Source organism: Pelobates fuscus, chromosome 7 (assembly GCF_036172605.1).
Source record: "Pelobates fuscus isolate aPelFus1 chromosome 7, aPelFus1.pri, whole genome shotgun sequence".
Classification (NCBI taxonomy): domain Eukaryota; kingdom Metazoa; phylum Chordata; class Amphibia; order Anura; family Pelobatidae; genus Pelobates; species Pelobates fuscus.
In genome coordinates, this window is record NC_086323.1 from 12,751,637 (window position 1) to 12,776,379 (window position 24,743).

General features: G+C 44.1%; 1 protein-coding gene across 2 annotated transcripts in view; it reads left to right on the forward strand.

The window, feature by feature from the left end:
* The window catches only part of HECTD3 (HECT domain E3 ubiquitin protein ligase 3), a 43,715-nt gene extending 19,666 nt beyond the window's left edge, over positions 1–24,049 (forward strand). For both annotated transcript variants that reach the window (XM_063427701.1, XM_063427702.1), the window contains exons 9-22: positions 12,933–13,098; positions 13,893–13,974; positions 14,523–14,705; positions 15,989–16,041; positions 16,776–16,840; positions 17,447–17,550; positions 17,817–17,936; positions 18,619–18,708; positions 18,865–19,071; positions 19,205–19,334; positions 19,710–19,784; positions 20,042–20,123; positions 21,845–21,916; positions 23,629–24,049. In XM_063427701.1, coding sequence (XP_063283771.1) covers positions 12,933–13,098; positions 13,893–13,974; positions 14,523–14,705; positions 15,989–16,041; positions 16,776–16,840; positions 17,447–17,550; positions 17,817–17,936; positions 18,619–18,708; positions 18,865–19,071; positions 19,205–19,334; positions 19,710–19,784; positions 20,042–20,123; positions 21,845–21,916; positions 23,629–23,713 — 1,514 coding nt within the window. In that variant the 3' untranslated portion in view covers positions 23,714–24,049. The remainder of the gene's footprint in view (positions 1–12,932; positions 13,099–13,892; positions 13,975–14,522; positions 14,706–15,988; positions 16,042–16,775; positions 16,841–17,446; positions 17,551–17,816; positions 17,937–18,618; positions 18,709–18,864; positions 19,072–19,204; positions 19,335–19,709; positions 19,785–20,041; positions 20,124–21,844; positions 21,917–23,628) is intronic.
* The last annotated feature ends 694 nt before the right edge of the window (positions 24,050–24,743 follow it).

The following is a 24,743-nucleotide window of genomic DNA, read 5'->3' on the forward strand; positions in this document are numbered from 1 at the left end:
TTTGCGGTAACTATGGTAAAAATCGATTCAAATCCTGCGGCAACTTCATCCCTTGCTTTAAACTCATTGGGTACCCCCCTGGGCACTCCAATGGCATCGATATACACATGAGGATCAAAACTTCCTTTCACTGGGGCGTCACGTTTAACCTTAGTGTGGCTGGACTCATGGGTGTTGAGGTGTGTGTCAGAAATAATATGTATAGGCATAATGGCCTTAGTCAAAGTGCACTCTCCCCACCATTCTGTGTCCATTCTGGATCTTAGCTGTAAATCCCCACACAACCAATAAATGTCTCCTAGTGACCTAGTGTGATGTTGCAGCAAGCGTACAGGGACAGTTCTGTATGTAGCACAATAACCTTTGGAAAAGTTACCTACAAATTTACCAATACCATCGTACATGGCATAGCAAGTGTAATTACCTTTATATACGGTAATACCATCAGGGGGTTTGACGTCTTTGGCTAGAAGAGGATACTCCTTTGTCCATGCAATACATATGGACCTGTTAAAATTATAGTGATAGGCAAAAAGGCTTAAAACACATTCTTCTATATCTACGGGTAGGATTAAAGGTACGGTACCCAAGTGAGGCCGGGCACCTCCACACACATAACATGCGGTTCTATTGTGCTTATTAGCATTATATTTCATCCATTCTAACCATAAATTTACATCATTAAAACCTGTTTCAGCGGCCATGGTATCTTCAAAAGTGGGGTTAGCAATGGCCATCATGTCCTGAAAGGTCTGGATATGGGGTTTTAATGGGTTAGGGACCATATGGGTGGCCCCTTGCCACTCAGAAGAGTTGCACATATCTTTGAGGTAGAAATGCCCTAATTTCTGGTAGGAACCCCTTTTCCAGTACATTCCCATCACATACTGGTCTGCATCTGTTGGGCTTGGGTGCTCAATGTTAAGGATTAATTTCATTGGTGTGCTCCCCCCAGGCTTTCTTAAAGTCATTCTCTGGAGAAGCGATCTACCACGATCATCTACTTTAGCTACGGCACTTTTTGGTTTGTAACCCCAGGCAGGCCCGGCATTCCACCCCGCCGCCCCCCAATGGTCACAATTGTGCCCCCATTGCTTGTCAACTACACAAACATATGGGTCTTTCGAATGAGGGATATCTCTATAGATGCTCTGGATTTGTGGTGTGGGAAATGGGCATTCTACAATATCACAGTAGTCAAAGGTATAAGTAGCCACCTGGGTGCATGATGAATTATACCAGAAGGTGTACCCACTAATGTCTTTGGTAATGGCTACTTGCTGGGCCTTCATAAGGCTAATTAAGGAGAAGATGTACCAGAGATACATGTTTGTGCGATATTCGCCTCCTCTGGGGCAGGAGATTTCTTGCAGTGGGAAGCGTGGATCCAATTTGGCCTACCGGCCAATTTGACGGAGGTTGCGGTAATCAGGAGAACTTGGAATGGACCGTCAAATCTCGGTTCTAGGGTATTTTTCCGCACAAACTTCTTAACCAGGACCCAATCTCCGGGGAGTAGGTTATGGGAACCTGTATCCAATTCGGGATCTGGAATTGAAGAGAAAACTTGGGCATGTATTTTGTTTAGGACATTTGCAAGTTCAGTTACATAGTCTACTAAAACATCTGATTGGAGTTGCAACTGCTGCGGATAATAACAACCTAGTCTGGGTGCTGTCCCAAATAGAACCTCATATGGGGACAGTGAATGCTTCCCTCTAGGTGTGTGCCTAACACTAAATAGAGCTATTGGTAGGCTTTCTGGCCAGGGCATCTTTGTTTCTTGTGACATTTTTAACATTCTGTTTTTTAGAGTGCCATTCATGCGCTCCACTTTACCACTACTTTGTGGGTGGTAAGGGGTATGGAAGGCTAGAGTCACCCCTAGAGCAGTCCAAATTTCTTTAGTCACAGTTGCTGTAAAGGCTGGGCCTTGATCACTCTCAATGACTTCTGGGAGTCCGAATCTGCATACAATATCTGTAATTAGGCGCTTTGCGGTTGTCTTTGCAGTGATATTGGCCACTGGGTAGGCTTCTGGCCAGCCTGAGAACATGTCCACTATTACTAGTGCATATTCATGGGGCCCACTCTTGGGCATTTGGATGTGGTCAATTTGAATTCGTTGGAAGGGGTACATGGGCTTTGCCAGGTTCTTTGCAGGCACCTTGACTGGTCTTCCCGGATTGCATTTTGCACAAATAACACAGGCTTTGCAGAAGTTGCTTATCAATGTTGTGATTCCGGGTGCTTCATAATACTTCTGTATGAGGGCGGCCATCAGTTCTTTTGACAGGTGTGCAGGCCCATGTGCCCATTGGACCACTGCTGGGTATAAATTTCTGGGAAGACAAAATTTGAAGTTGTTGTAATATATTCCGTCCTTTTGGACAGCTCCTTTCTTTTTCCATTTCTGGATTTCCTCAGGAGTGACTGCAGCTTGTTGTTCTTGTAAAATTCGCAAATCAGTAGGAAGAGTTTGCAAAGCAAAAATAGGGACTTCTTCTTCTTCTTCTTCTTGTCCGGACACTTCTTCATCCACTTCCTGCAGATCCCTGGCCGCTAACTTAGCAGCTTGATCAGCCAAATGGTTGCCCCTTGCTTCATCTGTATCCAATTTCCCGTGGGCCTTAATTTTCAAAACGGCCACTTCTTTGGGGAGTAGGAGGGCATCCATTAGCTCCTTGATTGCAGTGCTGTGTTTGACTGGTGTACCGGCGGTGGTAAGAAATCCTCTAGTCTTCCAAATTAGGCCGAAGTCATGTGCCACACCCAGAGCATATCTTGAATCTGTATAGATGTTGGCACGTTTTCCTTCGGAAATTTTGCATGCTGAAGTCAGAGCCTGTAATTCAGCTTCTTGCGCAGACATTGCTGGCGGTAAGGATGATGTATTAATGACTTCATCTGTTGTGGTTACGGCATATCCTGTGTGATATGTTCCTCCTTCATCGGCATATCTCGATCCGTCCACAAACAGGGTAAAATCCGGATCTGGTAATGGGTTCTCATGCACAGTTGGTAAGTGCACTGTTTCCATTTTCATCTGTTCAAAACAGTCATGAGGTGTTTCTGGGTCATAATCATTCTTTATGACCAGATCTTGAAATTCCTTTTCCAGGAAATGGCGTGGCCATGCTTCTAGAAGGTCAGTTGTTGGGTATTTGACAATACCATTTTCCTGTAGCTGTTCTTCATTCATGGTGGCCCATAGTTTTGCCATGGGCCCAAGATCATTCCATGACCTTGTCTTCAACTTGGTAACAGGAATATGTGGGATAGCAGTATCCCAATGACGGTAAAGGTAGTTAAGTTGTTGAGGTAGCTGGATCAAGACCATGCTATTGCCTTCAGAGTCACAATAAAAGTCTTGTGCAGTAAGCTTTACATCGGTCCGGTGGTAAAGCTCATCTTCATAGCAAGGTTCAGGAGTAATGTTCGGTTTGTACCACGTGGTGCAGAAGGCGTGATCTGGGCCTTCACAGAGAGGTTTTTCGCCTTCATAAAATGTCAAATGTGGATGCATGACTTTCTTGATACATCCACAGAGCAGGTGAATGTAGGTTTCATCCGTGATAAATCCATAATAGATACCCCCCTCAGGGAGTGGAAGAAGAGTGGACGGATTAAGCACTTGACATCTTTGGATGGAAATGTTGTCAGGCAAAAGAAGATGACACTGTAAGCGCAGATGTCTGGCTGGAGACACGTGCTTGAGCTGGACTTGGTTGATGATGGCAGAAATGTCATGAGGGGCCAAAACAACCAGAGGGTGGCCAAGGACCAGGTCTGAGGTTCTTTCTATGAGTTCTCTCGCAGCAAAAACAGCCCTGAGACAGGAAGGAGTCCCTCTGGCCACAATGTCCAGTTGACATGAGAAATATCCAATAGGCCTCTGGCGGCCTCTTGAGTCATTAGTTTGGGTGAGGACTCCTGTTGCATGGCCTTGTCTTTCAGAGACGAATAATTTGAAAGGTTTGGAGTAGTCAGGTAGGCCCAAGGCAGGAGCTGAAGCAATGGCACGTTTTAAAGCATCGAAATTGTCCAGGGCTTCATTGGTCAGACAAAACGGGTCAGACTTAAGAGCGTCATAGAGAGGTTGCATAAGCAGAGAGGCTTCTGGGATCCATGCTCTGCAGTAGGAAATGAGGCCTAGGAAGGCATGAAGAGACTTTGAAGTCCTTGGAGGTGGAATGTCCAGAACAGCTCTTACCCGGTCCCGAGTAAGATGTCTGGTACCTTGAGATAGGCAATGTCCAAGGAAGATCACTGAAGATTGACAGAATTGTAGCTTGATGAGTGAAGCTTTGCATCCCTGTTCTGCCAAATAGGAAAGAAGACTGATTGAACACCTTTCAGTAGTGGGAATATCATCTCCACACAGCAGTAGATCATCCACATACTGAAGCAGGACAACTTCTGGGTGCTCAGCTTGCCATGGGTCAAGGATGGTGCCCATGGCCTTAGCAAATTGACTTGGAGAATTTTGTGCCCCTTGGGGCATGACAGTCCAGGTATACTGTTGCATTTCATGAGTGAAAGCAAACAGGTATTGACAGGATGGGTCCAGTGGGACACTGAAAAAGGCATTGGCCAGGTCAATAACTGTGAAGAATTTTGCAGATGGTGGGACTCCAGAGAGCAGAGTATGAGGATTTGGTACAAGAGGGGTGTCCAGGACGGTAGCTTCATTAACAGCACGGAGATCCTGAACCATCCTGTACTTCTCTGGCTCACCCTTTGGAGTTTTCTTTTTCACAGGAAATAACGGGGTGTTGCATTCAGATTTACATTTGACAAGGGCACCCTTCCCCAAGAGTGCCTTGATGTGGACAGAAATTGCAGCGGACTGTGCTGGTTTTAATGGATATTGTGGTTTTCTTGGTAACTTAGCTCCTGAAATAAGCTTTACCACCACAGGGGGAACATTTAGGTGACCTATGTCCTCTGGGCCTGAGGACCATAACTTAGCGGGCACCTGTGTTTTTAATTCCTCTGGGAAATTGGACCTTAATTCTGCTGCCTCCTCACGGGGCTTTTCTAAATGCAGCATCAGAGGCAAAGAGCATAGGGCTGAAGTGTCTGATACAGACAGAGGTGTAAACATTTCTACCTGCCCATCCGGGGTAAAGGTGATGGATGCTTGCAGGCGTGAGAGAACATCAGCACCTAACAGGTTAATGGGGCATGTGGAGGATACTACAAAGCGAGCAAGCAGGCTAGAGCCAACTCGTAGTGGAGTTGTTAAAGGGCTACGTCTTGGCTGGCCATCCACTCCAACACAAGAGACATCAATACTGGACAGGAAGGATGGGTCTGGCAGGTCTTGTTCTCGTAGAACACTACGGGCTGCACCTGTGTCAACTAGAAATGTAGTAGGATGGTCTTCAATGGGCAAAGTCACTGTGGCAAGTGGCCCTCCCTTATCCCCTGTAGACGCTGCCATTACAGGGGTTACAGACACAGGCTTGCCAGTTTCCTAATCATCTGGTTCTTCAATAATTGGAATCTTTTTCTCGGTCTTGGGGCCTGGGGCAGGCTTAGAGAACTTTCTGGGTGCCCCAGGTTCCTTTTTAGGTTCCGGACAATCACTTCTGTAGTGTCCCTGAGCCCCACAATTAAAACAAGTTACATCCTCTAACTTGACACCCTTGGTGCCAGAGGTGATGGGGGTAGCGCGGGCCACCATGAGTGGAGCTGGATTGGGTCTTCTTGGGGTCTGAACAGATTCCAGACCTCTAGCAACTAAAAGCAGGGTATCCAAGGGAACAACCTTGTATTCAGGACGTGCAGCAATGATTCCCTTGCGTATAGAGTCTTTAACACCTTGGACAAACGCACCTGACAGCATTTGTGAATGAATCTTATCTGTAAGATCAAACCCCAAATCTGTGAACATTTGATACAGTCTTGCATGAAACCTTTCCACTGATTCTCCTTTATCTTGAATAACATCAGTAAGGCCAGCAGCCTGATCCGCAAGTTTGTCCTTAGCCCATTCTCTTAATTGGGTGCAAAAAGTTACTCCAGAGGGGTAATCAACATCACTGCTGAGCAGATCTGTACTGAGGTGTCGGGCCATACTTGGCCAATATGCATCCCCTGCTTTAATAGCACAAATGCTCAGCAAATCACGCCATGCGGCGGAATAAGTCTTTTGAATTTGAACTATCCCTCGGTAGAAGGGCATAGGCTGTTTTTCTGGGTCAGGGAGCGATTTCATTAGAGCACTAGCTTGAGTGGGATTGAAAGCAACATATTTAGGAGGGGCCTGTTCTCCCCGACCCTTGTGGCCAAAGGGGTCATCGATAGAACGATGAGTTGGGGCTCCCGCGGCAAGCTCCGATGAGACATGGGACACCCTGTCCATCTCGTCATCATCGAATTCTATGATGTTGGCTCTTTTGCGCGGTGCAGGGCCCGCATGAGGTGAAAGGATCGGTGGTTGGGAACGGGCCCCAGATGCAGGGGTGGCTAGCGAGTCATAACCTGGGGATAGGTAGTCGCCGGGAATTACCGGCATCAGGGCCGAACTGGGGGCCGCCATATTGGTGGCCGGAAAAGGTACTACATTAGGGTTAAGGGAAGGAGTGGCGGCCATGTTAGATGTGGGCACACCCGGAGTAACCTGTGCCGGACTGGGCATGACCGGAACCTGGGGAGTGGCTTGGGGAAGGGGTAGTGGATATCCGGGATAGGGCAGGGCCATGGGATATGGGAAGGGGTAGGGCCAGGCTGGGGAAGGAAAGGAGGTGGGGTATTGGACTGGGGCGGAGATGGGAGGGGACGGAGAGGGATTGGTAGGGGTGGGTGTAGAGGGAGGAGCCGGGGTGAGGGTGGAAGAGGTGGTTAGCTGGGCGGATGAAGAGGGGAGGGGATCATTAATGGAGAGGGAGTGTAGGGAAGGAATGGCAGATGAAATGTTAGGGGGAGGTATAGCAGGTAGCGTAGGGATGGATGAGGATGATGGGAATGTTAAAGATGGGGCAGGGGAAAAGAAAGATCCATCAGAATTCAGGACCGGGCAGACAGGGGAGGTAATGGGATGGGTATTGGGAGTGGGGAACATAGTCAGCTGGCTATCACTTGTTGCTGACTGAATCTTGGGGATAGACATTCCCTGGGCGCCGGTTTTGGGCGCTGGCTGAGGGTAGACCCCAGCAACACAATTATTATGATACACAAACAATTTCACACCTTTGTGATTTATCTCTTCCTCAACCCAACCTTCTAGCTGAATAGCCTTCGCTACTCTATACCATGCTTCAGCAGTCTTTAATAAACCATTATCTGTAAGCTTGCCTTTCTTTTCTGTCAGTAACCTACGCCAACTTTCTGGTTGCAATCTTCCACATGTCGGTACAGCAATTTTACATACCTTTGCAATCTTTTCAACACCTTTAACCATTTCCTCACCCTCTCTGTCTTCGACTAAATCACATGCTAACCAGCCCTTACTGGGCTTGCTTAAATCCTGTCCCATAATCCCTTTACCCCTATACCAGCGTCCTAGATATAGGGAGAGAGAAGGAAAACTGAACAAGAACGTCTACAATGCTCGACTGCCACCCGAGAATCGTGGGATTTTCTCAGGTGCGTCTTCCCAAAACGTAGACTAGTCACTGAATCCGCCTACCCGGGGTGGTAGACACGGATTGGAGCGAGGTGAGAAGTGTGTGACCAATCACTTCTCTTTCAAGAGAAATGGGAGTAGATAGTATAATAATATAGGAAGTTTAGAAAAGATGAAAGGCAAGGAAAAAAATCCTTAAAGACAGACACAGGAGTTCATGAGACTCCTAATAAAACAGACAAGACAACAATACAATTGAAATACAGTGCATGCATTACAGTTCAAATAAAATCAACAATAGTCCCTTTCCTTCTACATGTGCTTACTCCAAAGTCACCTTTCTCAACCTCGTAGTGTCCCCGCTCGGAGAACAACTTTCGTAAGTCTCACTACCAGCGGCCACGGAAAACAACTGACACCGGTCCGAGTTCCGTCAGCCTCTCTCTACTCTGCAGTCCACAAGAATGTGGCCACGTCTATCCTCACTCCCGTAGTGCCCCTATAAAACCCACTTTATAAGTCTCACTACCACGTGATGCGAAAAACAAGCAATACCTGCCTGAATTCCCCCAGGAAACAAAGTCCCCTGCCACAAGGCTAAGTCTCCTACCACGATTAAATAATCAGTGGACCTTCAGCTCAACTAGAGCCGAAGGGTCCGGGTCAGGACGTCCCCAACTCAACTAGAGCTGGATGGTCCGGGTCAGGACGTCCCCAACTCAACTAGAGCTGGATAGTCCGAACGCGCACAGTGAAGCTAGCTAGGCTATCAAAGTGACACAAACTTGGATCACAGGAAACTATGATTCTACACAGATCCCACAGTTCCACAAACTTCTTTTTCCTTACAGCCACAGCCACGAGGCTCCTAAAAGAAGTAAACAGGCAAAGAAGACCCCCCAGGAACACATCCACGGGTCAACCCCTCTTTTTCCTTACAACCACAGCACCGTGGTTCCTAAAAGAGGTAAAACAGGCAACAGAAGACCCCCCAGGAACACATCCACGGGTCAACCCCCCTTTATCCCAAAAGGGGTAAAATACAAACAGATAGACAGACACACTGAAGACCCAGGCAAGTCCCCTCAGGTCCACCCCCCTTTATCCCAAAAAGGGGAAAACAAGCAAGACAGAACCCCAGGCAAATCCCCTGCAGGTCCACCCCCCCTTTATCTCAAAATGGGGAAACAGGCAAACAATTCAAACACAATTCAAACACACCCAGGCAACAGATAGACTAAAATGCAGGTAAACAAGTGAGTAACGAGACACCGGGCAAGATATTACCTGTCTTTGATGTCCTCCCGGGAAGCAGTCACAGACACGTGGACGGGTCAATCAAAGGGGCCGGAACGTACCGGTGGCTCTGCAGAAGTCTCTACCGTGTATCTGGAGGTGATCAATCTCCCTTCCTTCCCCCTGGATTCCTCCGTCCACCCTTGTCTTCCTTAGGACGGCTCACCGGCCGGACATAGCCCGATGCCCCACGTTGGGCGCCAAGTTGTTATGGTACTTTTTGAAAGTAAACCAAAATGTTCAAATGTCTATCTGTTCCTGTCCAAATCAATAAAATTAAATTGCGTATATACGCTGAAGTAATTAAGTCTGACACACGAGGTTCAGGTTAAAATAACTTCGAGAAAGTTTATTGGCAAGTGAAGAAAAAGCGGGCGCGCAGGCCCTTTTAAGAGGCATTTTGCGTCATCATTGATTATTAGAATATCAGCAAATAAACATCATCAATTGGATTAATTGTTAAGTGACGGGGTTAGTGTCTTACCTATTGGTTCGTAAAATTAAGAGGTTAGTCCCGTGCCCACCCATCAGAGGTGGGATTATTCTGGACACGGGTGGGGGACAAGGGGGTCCTAAGCGTCATTTTACACGGTCAATGATATCAGGCTTTATGTCCAGGTGCAAGGTCTCTTATGAATAGAACATTTCATTACTACTGTGTTCTGTGGCCTTCAAACTGTACTATCTTACAAGCTCTAAGGAGTAGCCAGCAAGTCTTAAGGAGTAGCCAGCACCTCCTGGTACTTGTCCTTGAAGGAAACACAGTCTTTGTCTACTGTACTAATTGGGTTGAGAAGTTCAGTCACGTAATGTAGTTTTAAAATGAACAAGTTAAGTCATGAGGACAAAATGGAGGATTGAAGAAGTCAGGTTAGGAGGACAAAATGGAGGATTGAAGAAGTCAGGTTAGGAGGACAAAATGGAGGATTGTCACAATATAAGGTTAAAATGGAGTTAGTACAATAATTCAATACAAGTACAATAATGATTTTTAATAATTCCACATCAGTGTATGGCAGTCTGGGACCTTTTATTCCCATAGTGTATGGCAGTCTGGGACCTTTTATCCCCATAGTGTATGACAGTCTGGGACCTATTATTCCCATAGTGTATGGCAGTCTGGGACCTTTTATCCCCATAGTGTATGGCAGTCTGGGACCTTTTATCCCCCATAGTGTATGACAGTCTGGGACCTTTTATTCCCATAGTGTATGGCAGTCTGGGACCTTTTATTCCCATAGTGTATGGCAGTCTGGGACCTTTTATTCCCATAGTGTATGGCAGTCTGGGACCTTTTATTCCCATAGTGTATGACAGTCTGGGACCTTTTATTCCCATAGTGTATGGCAGTCTGGGACCTTTTATTCCCATAGTGTATGGCAGTCTGGGACCTTTTATTCCCATAGTGTATGGCAGTCTGGGACCTTTTATTCCCATAGTGTATGGCAGTCTGGGACCTTTTATTCCCATAGTGTATGGCAGTCTGGGACCTTTTATTCCCATAGTGTATGGCAGTCTGGGACCTTTTATCCCCATAGTGTATGACAGTCTGGGACCTTTTATTCCCATAGTGTATGGCAGTCTGGGACCTTTTATTCACATAGTGTATGACAGTCTGGGACCTTTTATCCCCATAGTGTATGGCAGTCTGGGACCTTTTATCCCCATAGTGTATGGCAGTCTGGGACCTTTTATCCCCATAGTGTATGACAGTCTGGGACCTTTTATTCCCATAGTGTATGGCAGTCTGGGACCTTTTATTCCCATAGTGTATGGCAGTCTGGGACCTTTTATCCCCATAGTGTATGGCAGTCTGGGACCTTTTATCCCCATAGTGTATGGCAGTCTGGGACCTTTTATCCCCATAGTGTATGACAGTCTGGGACCTTTTATTCCCATAGTGTATGGCAGTCTGGGACCTTTTATTCCCATAGTGTATGGCAGTCTGGGACCTTTTATTCCCATAGTGTATGACAGTCTGGGACCTTTTATTCCCATAGTGTATGGCAGTCTGGGACCTTTTATTCACATAGTGTATGGCAGTCTGGGACCTTTTATTCCCATAGTGTATGGCAGTCTGGGACCTTTTATTCCCATAGTGTATGACAGTCTGGGACCTTTTATTCCCATAGTGTATGGCAGTCTGGGACCTTTTATCCCCATAGTGTATGACAGTCTGGGACCTTTTATCCCCATAGTGTATGGCAGTCTGGGACCTTTTATCCCCATAGTGTATGACAGTCTGGGACCTTTTATTCCCATAGTGTATGGCAGTCTGGGACCTTTTATTCCCATAGTGTATGGCAGTCTGGCACCTTTTATTCCCATAGTTTATGGCAGTCTGGGACCTTTTATTCACATAGTGTATGACAGTCTGGGACCTTTTATCCCCATAGTGTATGGCAGTCTGGGACCTTTTATCCCCATAGTGTATGGCAGTCTGGGACCTTTTATTCACATAGTGTATGACAGTCTGGGACCTTTTATCCCCATAGTGTATGGCAGTCTGGGACCTTTTATTCCCATAGTGTATGGCAGTCTGGGACCTTTTATCCCCATAGTGTATGACAGTCTGGGACCTTTTATTCCCATAGTGTATGGCAGTCTGGGACCTTTTATTCCCATAGTGTATGGCAGTCTGGGACCTTTTATTCCCATAGTGTATGGCAGTCTGGGACCTTTTATTCACATAGTGTATGACAGTCTGGGATCTTTTATTCCCATAGTGTATGGCAGTCTGGGACCTTTTATTCCCATAGTGTATGGCAGTCTGGGACCTTTTATTCCCATAGTGTATGGCAGTCTGGGACCTTTTATTCCCATAGTGTATGGCAGTCTGGGACCTTTTATTCCCATAGTGTATGGCAGTCTGGGACCTTTTATTCCCATAGTGTATGGCAGTCTGGGACCTTTTATTCCCATAGTGTATGGCAGTCTGGGACCTTTTATTCCCATAGTGTATGGCAGTCTGGGACCTTTTATTCCCATAGTGTATGGCAGTCTGGGACCTTTTATTCCCATAGTGTATGGCAGTCTGGGACCTTTTGTTCCCATAGTGTATGGCAGTCTGGGACCTTTTATTCCCATAGTGTATGGCAGTCTGGGACCTTTTATTCCCATAGTGTATGGCAGTCTGGGACCTTTTATTCCCATAGTGTATGGCAGTCTGGGACCTTTTGTTCCCATAGTGTATGGCAGTCTGGGACCTTTTGTTCCCATAGTGTATGGCAGTCTGGGACCTTTTATTCCCATAGTGTATGGCAGTCTGGGACCTTTTATTCCCATAGTGTATGGCAGTCTGGGACCTTTTATTCCCATAGTGTATGGCAGTCTGGGACCTTTTGTTCCCATAGTGTATGGCAGTCTGGGACCTTTTATTCCCATAGTGTATGACAGCCTGGGACCTTTTATCCCCATAGTGTATGGCAGTCTGGGACCTTTTATTCCCATAGTGTATGGCAGTCTGGGACCTTTTATTCCCATAGTGTATGGCAGTCTGGGACCTTTTATTCCCATAGTGTATGGCAGTCTGGGACCTTTTATTCCCATAGTGTATGGCAGTCTGGGACCTTTTATTCCCATAGTGTATGACCGTCTGGGACCTTTTATTCCCATAGTGTATGGCAGTCTGGGACCTTTTATTCCCATAGTGTATGGCAGTCTGGGACCTTTTATTCCCATAGTGTATGGCAGTCTGGGACCTTTTATTCCCATAGTGTATGGCAGTCTGGGACCTTTTATTCCCATAGTGTATGGCAGTCTGGGACCTTTTATCCCCATAGTGTATGACCGTCTGGGACCTTTTTATTCCCATAGTGTATGGCAGTCTGGGACCTTTTATCCCCATAGTGTATGGCAGTCTGGGACCTTTTATTCCCATAGTGTATGGCAGTCTGGGACCTTTTATCCCCATAGTGTATGGCAGTCTGGGACCTTTTATTCCCATAGTGTATGGCAGTCTGGGACCTTTTATCCCCATAGTGTATTGCAGTCTGGGACCTTTTGTTCCTAGTCCTCCCATCTTGCTGTTTAGCGATTCCTAATATATTCTCTGTGTCTGTAGATGAAGGTATCGATGTGCGGATCCGGGGAATAAAAATAAAATCTTCAAAGGAAAGAGATTTGGGACTCACTGCCGACATGTTTCAACCTACCAACCTGGTACGATACCCACGACTGGAGGCCACTGATCCCGATATCCTTTATCGTAGGGCTGTTATAATACAGAGGTATGATATATATTTTTAAATCTGTTACTGATTAAAAAAACTATTTTAACGCATAATTATTATAATACTTTAGAGAGAGTTCAGAGAAGGGCTACTAAACTGGTTCATGGATTACAGGATAAAACTTACCAGGAAAGGTTAAATGGGCCGAATGGTTCATATCTGCCGTCACATTCTATGTTTCTAATACAGAGGTAGAAGATGGCAAATCGTGCCCACGGCAGGTTTATGTTTATGTATGTATAGATATAATCCGTAGTCTGTGCTGGTCAGATGTGCTATCAGGTGTATCGATTGCATACACTTCCCTAAAGATCACATCCAACAGGCGTCCTCAATATATGTGATTCCCAACAACAAGTTCTGTTAACACCCTACACAGTGACTAATATGTGAAAAACTATAGCAACTAAGTGTATTTATTATTTAATTATACTCGCATGCGTTTTCTTTTTTCCAAGGTATATGTAAATATAAAAATGAAGAAACCTCGTTTAATACCATAAAACTATTTATTCTGTAAATCCTATACATATTGCATAGCTTGTATCTAAATCTTTAAATGACAAGCAAAGAGAAATGGTGACTATTGTCTGCAGAAACTACACTGAGTAAAAAGCAGAATGTCTGTTTGTGATACCCACTACAATACAGTATAGGCAGAGAATAAATCAATTAAACGGCTTGGCAGTAAAGACTATGAATGTCAACGTACATCCTGAGAACAATCTGTCTAGCTATAGAGAGTTGCGTTTTAAAATCTAAGGCTATCTCACTGTCTCTGTGTTTCACAGGTTTGTGAAGCTCCTGGATAGCGTTTTGCATCATCTTGTTCCTGCCTGGGATCACAGCATTGGTACATTTAACCGGCTGAAGGTAAGACGATGCCCGAGGTAACTGCGAAATGCATAGGGGAAGGCGGGTAGTATATAACCAGTCAGTCATTCTTCTGCTTATAACAATCCTCTCTAATACAACACAACACAATATCCTTTCTAATACAATAGAAAGTAAATAAAGGAACGTATTATCACTCATATCTTACTGTTTATCTCTGAAACATGGTACATACATCGAACATTGCCTCCCCTGGGCTCCATCCTGCCCCTAACCCTCTCCTAGAACCCATGTAGTGGGTGATCAGTTTGCAGCTCATCAGTTATTATCTTTAACAAGCCACCTTGTGGCTAAGAGTCTGAGAGTTGTAGTCCTCTTTGATGTTGATCTGCACATTCTGCATGGAATGCTTGCTTTTCTTTCAGGACCTGTCTTTCAGTATGTCAATTTACCATCCATTCTGTCTCAGTATTGTAAGGTCTCCTTTATGAGTACACCTAGTGTTAATATAATATGATCTAATCTAATGTCTGGTTATACTTAGAAATGTCTTTATCTTCATTCATGCTCTCTGTCTCCATATCCAGTATATCAAACAGTTTCTCCTGCTGTCCAAGCGCCGCTCTCCGTTAATTACACAATGCTTGAAGGACTCTGAAACCAGTAAACCCAACTTCATGCCGAGACTGTACATCAACCGCCGGCTGGCCGTGGAGCACCGCGACAATCCCCTGCTGGACCCCACTTATAAGAAGACAGTGTTTAGCCAGGTGAGCTAAGGATGCAACAGCTGAAACTTAGTATCAGAGTAACTGCTCGACTAGATGAGTGCATTATACACGTCTTAGCAGACTTCAATAAAAAATAAACCTGATCGATTTTCTTTAAACCAGCATCCAATGATTAGCTACTCTCTACTACCATTCCCATACAAGCACAGGGTTAGGAGAACTCAGACGTATATCCTCAGTGGAGAACAGATGATGAGATTATACATTTTAAGTCAAAGTAACCAGTATGGAAAAATAGCTGAATTGGAGAATTTTTCATAATTCTGCAATTTTGGTATAAAATATCCACTTCTTTTTGTCACTGCTCCACAATTCCCTGTTTATTGAATAAATGTAATAAATGGTGGAATAATGTTTTTGGGTGGAAATAAAGAGTTTAAAGGGACACTATAGTCACCAAAACAACTTTAGCTTAATGAAGCAGTTTTGGTGTATAAAACATGTCCCTACAGCCTCACTGCTCAGTTCTCTACCATTTAGGAGTTAAATTACTTTGTTTATTAACCCTAGTCACACCTCCCTGCATGTGACTTGCACAGCCTTCCATAAACACTTCCTGTAAAGAGTCCTCTAAAGTTTATCCTTCCTTTATTGCAAGTTCTGTTTAATTTAGATTTTCTTATCCCCTGCTATGTTAATAGCTTGCTAGACCCTGCAAGAGCCTCTTGTATGTGATTAAAGTTCAATTTACATAGAAAGAGATACAATTATTTAAGGTAAATTACAGCTGATTGAAAGTGAAACCAGTTTTTTTTTTTTCATGCAGGCTCTGTCAATCATAGCCAGGGGAGGTGTGGCTAGGGCTGCACAAACAGAAACAAAGTGATTTAACTCCTAAATGGCAGTAAATTGTGCAGTGAAACCTGAGAAGCATGATCTATACACTAAAACTGCTTCATTGAGCTAAAGTTGTTTAGGTGACTATAGTGTCCCTTTAATGTTCTCGCTGTTGTCAGGTGTCTGCTACTGACGGTTACAGTCACTGAAAGCATTAGCAGGCTGTGATTCAGTATGTGACTTATTCACTAAACATCAGATTGTAGTGAACTGACATCCAAATCTCCAAATTTAGGCTGAAATAGCAGATTTAATAAAACTACGTACTCTCCTTATTTTGGCTTGGTTAAAATTTAGCCTAACTTTACAATTCAGCTTTCAGTTCACTGGAGATCATTAACTTGCACTTTGCTTTGTGTCTGGAATAAATGTCAGTGTTTTTGTAGTTGAGTAACTTTTTCCATGTTCGCTCTCATTTTTTCCAGGTTTATGAAGGTCTGAAACCCACCGATAAATCAGAGAAGCCCTTGGATTACAGGTAGATATTTAAAGTGTCAGTATGTTTGTGAACTCCTAGTCTTCAGTTTGGACAGGTACTGCTGTGTTAAGTATATATGGATAGCAGAGGAGTATAGCTGATAATCTACAGAAAATAAACAGTAAAACTGCGCCAATATAAACTGAACTCACAAGATGGAGATCGATAAAATCACCTTAGGATGCCTCCCCTTAGATGTCCAGAGCTCCCTCTTAGCTGGTTGGTGGTATCGCCACAATATGGAAGTCCAGACTTAGGAGACGGTATAAAATAATCTGCTTTATTGTACAAGTATGAAAGATAAAAAACAAATGCGGTCCTACGCGTTTCGTCTTGTGTAAGACTTCCTCAGGGACCCAGTAATAAAAAACAAATGCGGTCCTACGCGTTTCGTCTTATGTAAGACTTCCTCAGGGACCCAGTAATAGAAAACAAATGCTTACATATAAAATATCCTAACAAAAGGACAAAATAGCAGCAAGTTTTTACTTTATTTGACACTATTTTTTTTTTAGAGGTTTGGGATTAGACACACTCTGTCCTTTTTCTGCTACATACGGCTGTGTTACGCCCCAAAGATATAGAGAGCTTAATATCCATCAGATGTTTGGAGACTAAAGTGTCTGGAATGTGTATATCAATGATATCAGTGTGCAAGGCCGATATGTTTGCACACAGTCTGTAGATTTTTCTTTATATAGTTTGAACTGATGTCAGTTTCTGTAACTTCCTAGGTGGCCTGTACGCTACGACCAGTGGTGGGAGTGTAAATTTATTGCTGAAGGCATAATTGATCAAGGTAAATTGTTAACTTTGTGTCCATGTGCACATACACGCTCACACACGCTATATTCCATTTTGTTAAAGTCTACCATATCCTCACCTGTTCATGCAATGATTCTTTAATTATTCTTCATGCTGTCGGTAGTCGGGCACTTATACTGGCAGACACAGGGCTCTCTTAGTGTGTGGTGTCAGATCCGCTGATTCACTCTGAGATGGCACTAAGTTTGCTACATAGTTACATTCTATGTTAATCCATGTGGGCCGCTTCTCCCATTCCTGTCAGTAAAAATAACAAGGTGATTATTAGCAACTAGATCAGCCTGCATGCCACAGACTAAAGGAGATAAAATGTCATGTATTTTGTAAGGTGCCTGCCATCGCCCTCCCATTCCAAATGCACATCATTGGAACATGTTTTTTATTTATAATTTTTTTTTTGGCACTTTAAGAAAAAAAGGTTTTATAAAATAAGGCAGACCTGGTGTATTTAATTTCAATCAGTGTCACTTTAACGAATGTCTAGTAATTGGTATTGTGAAACGATTTACCCATATTAAGCATTAAGTGACTGGAAGAAGCAGGTAGTGATACAATGCGTTGTGCCTTTTGTCTGCCACAGGGGGAGGATTCCGTGACAGTCTGGCTGATATATCAGAGGAGCTGTGTCCGAGCTCAGCAGATACCCCCATGCCACTACCATTCTTTGTCCGCACTTCAAACCAGGTGATTCTGAACTTGTTTCCTCTGTGTCTGACTGTGTCAACAAGGGCGCAACAAGCTCTTCAAATCCTGATTACACATCGCTGGTAGTTTAAAGGGAACGTGGAATTATCAAACTGTGAATGAAACGTTCGCCTTTCTGTACATACTGGTTCTACCACCAATTTCCAAGCCTTCTGCAGTAGTGCTGGTTGAGTCTCCGGCTTGTTATAAGATGGGTCATTCTAATATGTGTCTTGAGGTTACACTGATTGCTTTTCTTATTACAGGGTAACAGCACGGGCGAAGCTCGAGACATGTATGTTCCCAATCCATCCTGTAAGGACGTGGCAAAGTATGAGTGGATTGGGCAGCTAATGGGCGCAGCACTGAGAGGGAAGGAATTCCTGGTATGAAAACATTGCTAATTCCTGTCATCCATACTTCCTTATAGCCAGTTTCCCCCTCCATTGCCTCTCTCTATCCCAGATATCGGCCGGTACATGGACCCAGACATGGCTGAAGCAGCATTTAATTTAAGGCCTAAAAAGCTGGTGAAACCTGTAACAGGACGGGCTGGAGGCCTGTTCGTTCAGTTCCACATTTTCCTAAAAACAGGTCATGCAAGCACTAAACAGGCGATTTCATTCACACAATATGGAAATGAAACTGGTAGCAATTTTAAAGAGGACATTTCCCTGGGAGTCATATACTGGCCCATCAACCAATGAAACAGCTTTAGACATACTGGAAAGATGTCTCAGGTGGTTTGTGCACCAACCATAGGATATGCAGAGTCAATTCAAACTTTCACATTTCTGAAGTTGATCAAATGAACAGCATTGAGTTTGGTACCCATATCTTTACCCAAAAGCAAAATCGACGCTTATCCTTCCTTTTATTTTATGAAAAAATACATCCCACAGTAACGCACGCTGCGTGGTAGATAAGCACTGATTTGTCTGTTCAGTGATCTATAGTATCCGCAGTTTGTGTAATATAAACGGTTTTAAGAACCCACACGTATCACGAGACAGAACAAACCCCCTCGCCTGATGTATTCATCGAATTTATTGGAATTTTCATTTTCAGGTTCTTGCGTTACCCGGCTTTGTGTGGAAGCAGCTCACCGGAGAAGAAATCAGCTGGAGCAAGGACTTCCTCGCTGTTGACTCTCTTTTAGTAAGTAAAAAACCCCTGGAAGTGGAGATGGTTGAATGACTATGTGAATAGTGGGTGCATGTCTCTGCACGTGGTCTGTATGCCTGTTTGTTCATGTAAGTATTTTTATTTCTTCTTTTCAATACTCGGAGCAATTCTCCTACTTTTTCCTGCCAGGTGAAACTCTTGGAGATGATGGAGATGATGGACAAGGAGACATTTGAGTTTAAGTTCGGAGAGGAGCTGAGCTACACAACGGTGCTGAGCGATCAGAGAATGGTGGAGCTTATCCCAGGGGGCAGCAATATCTGTGTGCGCTATGAGGACCGGGTGGAGTTCATTCAGATGGTACAGAGAGCGAGGCTGGAGGAGAGTAAAGACCAGGTAATGTGCATGATGGGCTCCAGATCGGTTTTATGTCTGCAGTCGCTGGATGGCTACCAAGTAATCACTCACAGCCATCTATTATTGGAAACTGTTCAAGAATGTGGGGCGTTTCTTCTTGTGTCTTACTCAGATTGGGGCCATCAGGGCAGGACTTCTGAAGGTGGTACCTCAGGCAGTGTTGGATCTTCTCACCTGGCAGGAACTGGAGAAGAGAGTTTGCGGAGACCCAGAAATATCTGTGGAGGCCCTGAAAAAACTAAGTAAGAATCACATACGTGTGCAGATCATTCAGTACTTTCTGTGTTTAGGCTGTTAAGAGCAAAGGGTGGTATTATTCTAAAAATCTGGTCTGTGGGCATCCGATTCTTACACGGAATGCTCTGCACTTATAGCCTTTTTGGTGCTCCGTGGAGCATCACATGGTAAATGATTTGCTGGGAAAGGACTGGACTGGCCGTGGTGGCATTGGACTCTAAAATCTCATCCTGATTATTATACTTCACGACACACGCCATGTCCCTCTATCTCCCGGGTACTTTATATAGAGGTGTAATATCTCTGTAGATGGCTTCTGCTAGTAACTGTTCCATCCCCCACTTTTTAAGTTACGTTAAATTGATGCTTTGTTTTTCCAGCCAGGTTTGAAGATTTGGAGGCGACGGACATTCGGGTTCAGTATTTCTGGGAAGCCCTGAACAGCTTTACAAATGGTGAGCACTGTTACTCAGGTCTCCATATACTGACATGTCTCATGTTTCAGCTCTGCTAGATGCAGAAGGAAGGACACAATCTAATTAGCTCTAGGAAGCAGACAACAAAAAAAAAAAAGCAAAACTAAAATCGTGAATGTGAGGGTATGGGAACAGAGACAGTCACACCCATGAAATAAAGAACATATTGTGTGTGGGTGCCGGTGACCGTTTGCTCAGTACTTCCAGACTCTCAGAAACTCTTCTTTATCTTTCAGAGGATCGTAGTCGATTCCTGAGGTTTGTAACTGGGAGAAGTCGTCTCCCTGCTCCAATCTACATCTATCCGGACAAATCTGGGTGAGTAAACAGACAAGGCAGCTGCAAACATGCAGGAGGACAATATTACAGGGATCTCTGGATCTCGTGTGTACTTACCTGTTCCACGTGACACAAGTATGTCTTTCCCTTCAATCATGAACATATCTGATACGTAGAAACTCTTAAACAGCGAAGGGGCAAATGTATTATTTCCATTTCAAACCTCTTCCTTGCATATGCTTCTTCCTTATACTTTTCATAGGGATTTACCTGTTTAGGTCTAAATGTATGCTGTGCTATTTTCTTTTTCTGCAAACTTTTTATTGAGTGGATGAGATAGCAAGGATCCAGCTTACCCTTGTAAGTGTCACAATATAGTGCAGGCAAACAATAGAACAAAGTACAAACAATTGCCAGGTGGGTAATGGATAAAGGTTTCTGGACACTAAGGGAGACGGAGACTGACAATGTGGACGTTATATCATTTTAAACAGGTCCACTTTTCTCAGCACCGAGAGAGCTTGGGTCAGCCATGTGTGCAGGTCCTGAAATGAGGAACAGGATTGGGGGATACTGTAGTGATATAATATGCCCAAATATTTTATTTTATGGGCGGTCCTTTGTAATGACAAGGTGGGGAGGAGGAACAAGCGGCACTGCTATTTTGTATGTTTCTCTCTGTCCCTGTGTGTCTGTCTCTCTCTGCATCTGTTTCTCTCTGCCCCTATATCTCTCACTCCCGGTGTCTGTCTGTCTGTTTCTCTCTGCCCCTATATCTCTCACTCCCGGTGTCTGTCTGTCTGTTTCTCTCTGCCCCTATATCTCTCACTCCCTGTGTCTGTCTGTCTCTCTCTGCATCTGTTTCTCTCTGCCCCTATATCTCTCACTCCCGGTGTCTGTCTGTCTGTTTCTCTCTGCCCCTATATCTCTCACTCCCTGTGTCTGTCTGTCTCTCTCTGCATCTGTTTCTTTCTGCCCCTATATCTCTCACTCCCGGTGTCTGTCTGTCTGTTTCTCTCTGCCCCTATATCTCTCACTCCCTGTGTCTGTCTGTCTCTCTCTGCATCTGTTTCTCTCTGCCCCTATATCTCTCACTCCCGGTGTCTGTCTGTCTGTTTCTCTCTGCCCCTATATCTCTCACTCCCTGTGTCTGTCTGTCTCTCTCTGCATCTGTTTCTCTCTGCCCCTATATCTCTCACTCCCGGTGTCTGTCTGTCTGTTTCTCTCTGCCCCTATATCTCTCACTCCCTGTGTCTGTCTGTCTCTCTCTGCATCTGTTTTTCTCTGTTTCCCTATATCTCTCACTCCCTGTGTCTGTCTGTCTCTCTCTGCATCTGTTTCTCTCTGCCCCTATATCTCTCACTCCCGGTGTCTGTCTGTCTGTTTCTCTCTGCCCCTATATCTCTCACTCCCTGTGTCTGTCTGTCTCTCTCTGCATCTGTTTCTCTCTGCCCCTATATCTCTCACTCCCGGTGTCTGTCTGTCTGTTTCTCTCTGCTCCTATATCTCTCACTCCCTGTGTCTGTCTGTCTGTCTCTGCATCTGTTTTTCTCTGTTTCCCTATATCTCTCACTCCCTGTGTCTGTCTGTCTGTCTCTGCATCTGTTTTTCTCTGTTTCCCTATATCTCTCACTCCCTGTGTATATCTGTTTTGCTCTCTGTCCCTATATATCTGTATCTCCTTCTATATCTCTCCCTTTCGCTCTCTGTATCTCGACAATGAGCTGATGATTTTCCTTTTATGGTTTGTCTGTCTGCAGATCTGATACTACCGACTCCTTACCGGAGTCCTCTACCTGTTCCAGCACTTTGTATCTACCCCAATACCCCAGGTAAGTGTGTATTACCCCTCTACACTGTACTGTGTTTGGGGTGCAGGTGAATATCCATTAACATCCACAAACGACATTAATCGTTTAGCGAAGCCCCATTCTTACTGTTGTCACATACTCTGCCAGTAAGTAAAGGAGCATTATATGTAGCTGTTAGTGTTAATACAGCGGGGCACTCCTGCAAACCCCCCACGATGCCAGCGTTTCCCCTTGTAGAATGCATTACCTGTAATATTACACTTCCTTTTCACGCGTTAGAATGCAATATTATCTAACTAAAGCTGCTGTTGCTTTATTTACTAAACAGAAAATTGCAGAACTGACAAGGGAATTGAAAATTATAGGCCAGAGCAAAATTGCTGAATAGAAGAATTTCTTTATTTCAGCAAAATAATAATAATAACAACAAAGTATTTAACCAGGAAGGGTGCATTCAGATCACTCTGGTAAATGAGTGTAAACATGTTTATTCTGACTTCCCAAGTTTGTACACCCTGGCAGAAATTGTGAAATGTTGGCATTGATTTTGAAAATATGACTGATCATGCAAAAAAAATGTCATTTATTAAAGGATAGTGATCATATGAAGCCATTTATTATCACATAGTTGTTTGGCTCCTTTTTAATTCAAAATGATAACCAAAATCTCAAATGGCCCTGATCAAAAGTTTACATACCCTTCAATACTTAAAATGCCAATTAAAGGTTAATTTCCTACACCTGTGGCTTTTTAAATTGCAATAAGTGTCTGTGTATAAACTGTCAATAAGTTTGTTAGCTCTCACGTGGATGCACTGAGCAGGCTAGATACTGGAGATACTGGAAAACTTGAAAATGCCTGCCAGTACTGTTCAATCACTTATTAAGAAGTGGAAAATTCGGAGATCTCTTGATACCAAGCCAATGTCAGGTAGACCAAGAAAGATTTCAGCCACAACTGCCAGAAGAATTGTTTGGGATACAAATAAAAAACCCACAGGTAACATCAAGAGAAATACAGGCTGCTCTGGAAAAAGATGGTGTGGTTGTTTCAAGGAGCACAATACGATGAAACTTGAACAAAAATGAGCTGCATGGAAAATACTGGCAGACAATTTGCATTCTTCTGCACGAAGGCTGCGCATGGGACACTCTTGGACTATCCAGCATGACAATGACTCTAAGTACAAGGCCAAGTTGACCCTCCAGTGGTTACAGCAAAAAAGGTGACGGTTCTGGAGTGACCGTCACATTTTCCTGACCTTAATATCATCGAGCCAGTCTGGGGAGATCTCAAACGTGCGGTTCATGCAAGACGACCAAAGACGTTGCATGTCCTGGAGGCATTTTGCTAAGACGTATTGGGCAGCTATACCACCTGCAAGAATTAGGGGCGTCATAGCCAGCTATTACAAAAGACTGCACGCTGTCATTGATGCTAAAGGGGGCAATACACAGTGTTAAGAACTAAGGGTATTCAGACTTTTGAACAGGGGTCATTTTTTTTCTTTGTTGCCATGTTTTGTTTTATGATTGTGCCATTCTGTTATAACCTACAGTTGGTTAAGAAATAAAAATAAATGTGTTTTGCCTGCTCACTCCGATTTTCTTTAAAAATGGTTTATATATTACCAATTCTGCGAAGGGTAGGCAAAACTATTTTGAGCACAACTGTAAATGCCTTTATCGCCTTTTTTCCATTCACCAAGTGAATCCTTTCTCCTGTGTTACAGTGCCAAGGTTTGCGAGGAGAAGTTGCGCTACGCTGCGTACAACTGCGTTGCCATAGATACAGACATGAGTCCTTGGGAGGAATGAGCGAATCAGATCATCGGTTATCCTTACCCAGCTCTGTTGCAGGAGCTTGGCAGCACTGCGTCCCATCAGATCCTGGAACTTGAGAGCAGTTACAGAAATATTTACATGCATCCCAAAAGAACATTTTGTGTTATTGCGTGCATGTATCTTTACATCGTAATGTTTACCATATCAATGTCCCTGCGGTGCAATGTGTGATAATAGTATCTACAGCTCATATAACTGGGTTGAAATATGTGATCTCAATGGGACTTCCACTGAGTAACAAAATGTTGTGTTCATTGCTTGAACAGATTTTGGCTCATTACAAGTTCTATAAAACAATATTCTAAATGAGCATGTTCTCTTTCTTGAATGTATCGCAAAACCTCCAATTAACAAGTTCGGAGAGAATTCAGCCCTATGTGACCCTATGCATGCTTAGAGATTGAGATTACCTATGGTCAAAGGATCTCATCAGTAATCCATATTGTGGGGCTTCTGGGCAGTAGGTTATCATTGGGGTACAATGGACCCTAACCTTTGGCACTCAAGATATTTAAGAAATAAACTTCCAAGATGCTTAACCATTAAAAGGCTGGCTTAGCATCCTGGGAAAGTAGTCTACAAACAAAACATCTTGGGGAGCAACATTCTCGTACACATATCTGTCTAGCTTTGAATTTACACTGATCAACCACAACATTAAAATCACCTGCCTAATATTGTGTATGTCCATTTCGTGCTGCCAAAACAGCTCTGATGCGCTTAAGGCGTGGGCTCCACAAAACCTCTGAACGTGTCCTGTGTTATCCGACACCAAGACATTAGCAGCAGATCCTTTAAGTCCTTCTACTCGCAACGTGGAACCTCCATGGATTGGATTTGTTTCCTCACATCCCACTTATGCTCAATCGGATTGAGATCTGGGGAATTTGGAGGCCAAAGCAACACCTTGAAATCTTTGTTATGTTCCTCAAACCATTCCTGAACAATCTTTGTAGTCTAGCAGAGTGCATTATCCTGCTGGAAGAGGCCACTGCTATCAGGG